This window comes from Tupaia chinensis, unplaced genomic scaffold, assembly GCF_000334495.1.
Source record: "Tupaia chinensis unplaced genomic scaffold, TupChi_1.0 Scaffold144682_1, whole genome shotgun sequence".
Classification (NCBI taxonomy): Eukaryota; Metazoa; Chordata; class Mammalia; order Scandentia; family Tupaiidae; genus Tupaia; species Tupaia belangeri.
In genome coordinates, this window is record NW_006204543.1 from 434,569 (window position 1) to 440,453 (window position 5,885).

Sequence of the window (5,885 nt, forward strand, 5' to 3'; positions counted from 1 at the left end):
CGACCCACAGTGGCCAGGAAGACAGGACAGAGGCCTCAACGTATGACACCTGCTCACAGCCGTGAACAGAAGGCCTGCTAAACTCACTGCTCCTCATAGCATGCCCAAGGCCCTGGCCACAACACATGGCCACCACTGCAGAGGTCAAGTCACACACACACGTGTTCACTTTTGCTAGACAGACAGAGTGAGGAGAAAGCACCCCCCAGGAGGGATGGTGACCCCACCACCCTTTTCCCTCCACTCCTCCTGCACGCATCCTGGCCACACACACCCTCAGGACGTTTCTCAAGTCACTGGGTCCGGGGCTCCAAGAGCACAGCTGGCCGAGTGGAGCTCTGCCTTCACCACAGGGCCACGAGCCAGCCCGCGTACCCCGGTGAGCCCAGCAGCGCAGCCCTCTGAGCCTTCGGAGTTCATGTACTTTGTGTCTGCAATGCATTTTTTTTTTAGAGGTTTTTGCTATAGTGTGTGTGCGCTCGCCAGACAGACAGAGAGACAGAAAGAGAGAAATCGCCCCCCAGGAGGGATGGCCATGCCACAATTCCTTCTCCTCCATTCTCCTCTCAGGATCTTGGGCACACACGCACACACGCCCGGTGTGAGTTTAAGCCACCGGGTCCGGGACTCGAACTGTGGTAGACTATGTGGGAATCCAGCGACATAGCCATTACGCTAACTGCTGGTCCCTCTACTGCAGCTTTGATGAGCTAGGTCAAACTGAGCTACTGTGTAGGAGATTTCTCTGGTTAAATTTCACATGAAGATCTAACTAACAACACAACAAACGTTTCTGAACACTGGGGGGCACCCACAGGACCCTGCGGTATTTGCTGTTTTACGCACCGCTTTTGTTCAAACCCTGCACACGTCTCGACAATGGGGCTTGGTCTTCCGTGTGCTCTGTCCTCTTCGTTACGGAGTGTGGGGCAGATGCTCAGTCTGGGAATCTGCCCGGCCAGCAGGCCAGTGAGGGAGTGGCGGCACCTGTCAAAGCAAGCCTGGGCAGATTGGCCTCCCTGACTGCACCCCAGCTGAGGCTGACAACCGGCTCCCGGCTCCTGGGTGGAGGCACCCACTGTGTGTGCCTGGTGCTGACTGTCCCTGGCTGGCTACACTCCCCTTCAGTGGTCACACTGACCCTCAGGATGGCCTCCAGTGACAGGAAGGACGGGGTTAGAGTCAGCATGAGAAGAGCACGCCTGTGCCCTGCGGACCCTGCAGACAGGCTCAGGGAGGCCGGCCAGCCAAGGGCAACAGTACAGAGCCCACAGGTGCTGCCACAGGCCCCGGAGTGATGCCGGGCTGGTGAGGGAACCCTGAGACAAGAGGTTCGCATAGTCACAGCCATGCGAGGGCCTCCAGAGAGCTGAGCAGCAACAACCCGCAAATGCCCATGCAGCTCTGAAGTGGCCCGACACCAAGCCTGTGCTGAGGAAAGGGGCGCATCTGAACTGCGACTCGCTGAAGGTGTGCCTCCTCCGGGGTGGCGTTGCCTTACAGCTCAGATGCCACATGGCCCCGGGAGCAGGGGCTGTTGCAGGTGAGCAGCAGACACCGGGGTGCAGGCAGCTGCACAGGGCCTCCCCTCGCGAGTTCAGAGGCGTGACCTGATGTCTTACCATGGCGTGACGAAGGCAAGTCTGTGTTTCGGGGCCCTGTCTGCCCACTCCCATCTGGTCGAGGAACACAGTCCTTGCGGTCTCCCTCTGGGTAAAGCAGAACCGCTGCTCCCACACTCCATCCCTGTGGGCCTGTGCGCTGCCCCTGCAGGGCCCAGGCTGCCAGGCTTCCCCTGCACCTCGGGCACGCCCAGCAGGGTCTGGGATGGTTCCTGCCATGTGCTGCCAGACGTGACACCCCGGAGCGCTCGCGGCTGGCTAAGGACCCTTAGGTGACCACAGGGTACGTTCTCCAGCTTCAGGTCTCACCTATAGGAACAGCCCGGTGCCTGCCCACCTGCAAGAGGACTTCTTTAACCCTGCCGCTGAGCCCAGGCATTCCCAGGAGCCCAGGAGTGTACTCTGGGCAACTTTCCCTCGCAAATCAGTGAATTCTGACTGTGGCGTGTGGCCTTGTCAGCCTTCTTTTCATCTTAAAGACGCGTCCACGTCTCCAGAACAGCATGGAAGGCCAGGAAGGCTGCCTTGAGGAATCTCAGCAAGCCTGTGGGCTGGTGTGTGTGGGGTGCTTGTGAAAGGGGGACTCTGAAGGAGATAATACAAATGAACATCCCTGAGAGAGTTCCAGTACTGATCGGCAAACCGTGCTGACGAGCTCTCGGGGTGGGGAGAATAGCTGATGGAAGAGCCCCTGGCAGAAGAGCTATGGCTGTTAAACTGTCAAGCCGATCACAAGCCCAAGACACCGACAGGAACGAGCACAGGAAAATGCCACAAGTCCCCCGGCAGGCGTCGGAGCCAGGACTGGCCATGCCGCAGAGCCCATGTGCTGACAGTCACAGAAGGCCAGAGCTGACACTGCAGAGCCACCCCGGCGGGTGACCTGCGGGGAAGGCCAGAGCTCCTCGTGGCCAGCTGTGAGTGGGAGCAGACGCTCGGTCCCGGGCCTCCCTGCTGCACAAGACCTCACTGCAGGTAACCTCTGCAGCCTAGAGACGCCTCGCAGGCACCCCTACCTGGCCAGTGGTACAGGGTCTAAAATGCCTTTGCACCACTGTGAATTAGTTCGTATGAAGAAATACACTGTAGAACTTTACTATTCAAGCCCAGGTTACAACTGGCACACGTTGTAATGAAAAGTTAGGTGGAAAATCCCGCCATCGCCCAATTTCTGCAGCGATAGTGCCGCTCTGCACATCCCACACCTCCACCCTGGGCATCAGTGCTTGTCACCTCTTGTACTGCCACCACAGTGACCCCAGGGCCGCTGTGTTTACCACACGTGACATGGGATGTGCTCCCACAGTCACGACAACTGAGAAGGCCCAGACCAGCTGGGCGCAGAGGCCCCCTGTGAACCGTGAGTGCACACTGAGGGCCGGCAGGCAGGACGCGCCGTGTGCTCTGCCCTACCCTCTCATGAGAAGCGGCCACGGCTTCGTGGGGTGGAATCTCGATGTACGTGAGGGAGACTGAGTCTCCCTCAGTGATGCTACGGCTGAGGCAGACAAACAAGTGTCTGCACATGAACACTCCCACAAAGCCTGCCCAGAGTCCTCTGGACAGACACCCGCTTCCCTGAACTGGTCTTACTCGGAAGCAGAAAGCCGGTATTCTGAGGATCCTCACGAGGTCTGCGCGAAGATTTTTCTGCTATGGGGTGTGTGCGTGCTTACCCACTGCAGACACACCAAGAGGAGGAGGAGTGAGAAAACGCCCCGGGGTGGCCATGCTGCAGTCCCGCCTCCGCCACTTTCCTCTCAGGATTGGGGCACACACATGTGCCTGGCGTGTCTTTCAAGCTGCCAGGCCTGGGACTAAATGTGCAGTCAGTCATGTGAGACCAGCTGCCTTGACTGCTGGCCGCCACTGGCCCCTGCTAAAAGTTTGTAACCACCTCACTTTTGTGTGAGACCCCAGCTTGCCAGAAAGGATTACACTCTCAGCTATCTGTCACCTTCTGGCCACTGTTTTATTAAGAGATTTTTGCTATAGGGCATGTGTACTTGCCAGGGAGACAGAGAAACAGAAAGGAAGAAATCACCCCCCAGGGGATGGCCACACCTCAATCCCTTCTCCTCCATTATCCTCTCTGGATTTTGGGCACGCACACCCAGCATTGAGTTTCAAGTTGCTGGGTCAGGGACTCAAACCACGGTCACCCACATAAGAGTCCAATGACCCAACCAAACGCCACCTGCTGGCCACTGCTCTTAAAAGGTCAGATTGCCTTAGCTCCTCCGTTCATAGGGATAAGCAGGGACTGGGGGCGAAGAGCCCCACACAGCCCTGAGCAGCGTGTTCCCAGCTGCCTGTCGGCAGGGTCCTCCCTGGGCCTCTGAGAAGGGCCCTCCCGGCACCCGGCACCCTCTTCTCCAACACTCACACAGCTGCTGTCCCTACAGTGGCCACCGCACGTGGGCTCGAGGCTTCTCTTACACACGACACACTTCACACGTGTACAGTTAGTCAGGGTTAGTATCTTCATATTTACCTGAGTTGTGGCATTTTTTCCCAACATATTCAAATGCAAAGAGTAGCTGGAGGTCTGCTGGCTGGGAGTAATGAGCTATTGCAAGGCACACCTAGGAAAGATTCCGCATTTAGAACGGGTCGTCACACACTCAGTCAGTGACACGCACAGTACGGCCTTGGTCCCTGGGCGGCATCCTGGAGACAGTACCAACTAGGCCTGCCCTCTCGGCCGGCACGGGGCGGGCTCCGGGGCCAGGCCGACTCACCGCCGCGTCCCCAACACCACTCCACCGTACTTCATGACCCTGAGTAGAGCAGAACGCTAACTGCGAAGTGATCTTACCCCAGGAAACGAGGCTGAAAAGCTGAAGAAAGCGTTCTCCTAAAAAGGCAGTGGGCAGCATGCCACTCAAAAACGAGGAGCACTTGACTTTGGGTAGACCTTAGAGCTTAATAAAAGGCATGCAGTTTAATGTCATCAGCATCGAAAGTCGACAGAGAGGTCCCAATCACAGAGGTCGGAATGGGCAAGAGAACCACGGGACGTGGGTGGCTCAGGTTCATCCCAGAAGCAGCGTGGAGGGGATGCTGCGGTGTGGAGCGGCGGCACGCACTGGCCCGGGGCGAGCTCGGTGAGCACTTGCTGCCTAATCCCTCACCCAGCTCCTCCCTGCACCCTCTGCTTGCTCTCTGTGGAACAGAGGTGAGCCCGCCACCCTGACACACACCGGACCCGGGCGACAGCCGTCGACTGCTGACGGCCGGCCTGATGACACTGCTCTCTGCTCACAAACTCGGGGCCAGACCAGGAGAAACGCACCTGGTGGGCACAGAGAAAGAAGGGATCTGAGGCGGAGGGAGAGAGAACAGCGGAGACCGACCTTAGGTTAAATGCCACAGAGAAGGTGAGCGTCAAGCCAGAGTGGGGCTTCGGACAGAGAGCAGCACGCCAAGCCTGGTTAGCTGTTAGTGCGGGCGTGAGCAGCAGCGCGGGGCGTGGCTGACCAGAACCCCCTGGGAGCTCTGCTGGAGGAGTGCGCCTCATCGTACAGACGACAGCACACGGTCACGAGGACAGAGCTGACTGCTCATTCTGATGAAAACAGAAATCCTGACTTGCATGTCATGATCTCTCGATGGCTTCCGAGGTGCTGTCCCTGAGGGCCCGGGAGTTTGGGGACAATACCTGGACTCTCACGCTTGCCTGTTCAACAGTCCCCAGGACACATCTTCGAGCAGCAAACGTGCTGAAATTGCACCTCGATAAAGTCCTCACCGCCTCTGCCCACCCTCGGGCACACTTAGTTTAAGGGCTCGCTGCACTTCTCTCCAGACACTCCAACCCAGCCTGCTGCGCTGTCCCAGCTGTGCCCTCACACTGCTGCGCCCGCATCCCAGGGATCCACAGCACAGGGCTCCTGGGGCTGGGCCGCACGGCGGCAGCACCACACCGGAGCCCAGCTGAACATGCGGGGCACGTGTGGAACCGTGGCGCGTAGCTGGCTCATGTGGGGATGCAGTGTTGTCCTGGGATGGTGGTGGGAGCAGTCTCCCTCTCACTCGTGAAGTCTCTTCTAAAACGTCACTTTAACTAGTAACTGATCTCTTGATGACCTGCTGCGGTGGCACCCCAGCTTCCCGCGTAAGAACGGAACCTCCGTCCCCACGCTCTCAGAGCCAGCTCCCTGTGCCAGATGCCCTTCACCCTGGCCACCCTTCAGTCAATGCCAGGGAAAACCAGGTCTGTGCGAGTCCTGCTTGGTCCAGGCCCCCCCCCCCCCCCCCCCC

At 58.6% G+C, this 5,885-nt stretch overlaps 1 protein-coding gene across 2 annotated transcripts in view; it reads right to left on the minus strand.

The window, feature by feature from the left end:
* The window catches only part of MTMR10 (myotubularin related protein 10), a 47,031-nt gene that overhangs the window by 23,241 nt on the left and 17,905 nt on the right, over positions 1-5,885 (minus strand). For both annotated transcript variants that reach the window (XM_006167238.3, XM_027767802.1), the window contains exon 5: positions 4,117-4,207. In XM_006167238.3, coding sequence (XP_006167300.1) covers positions 4,117-4,207 — 91 coding nt within the window. The remainder of the gene's footprint in view (positions 1-4,116; positions 4,208-5,885) is intronic.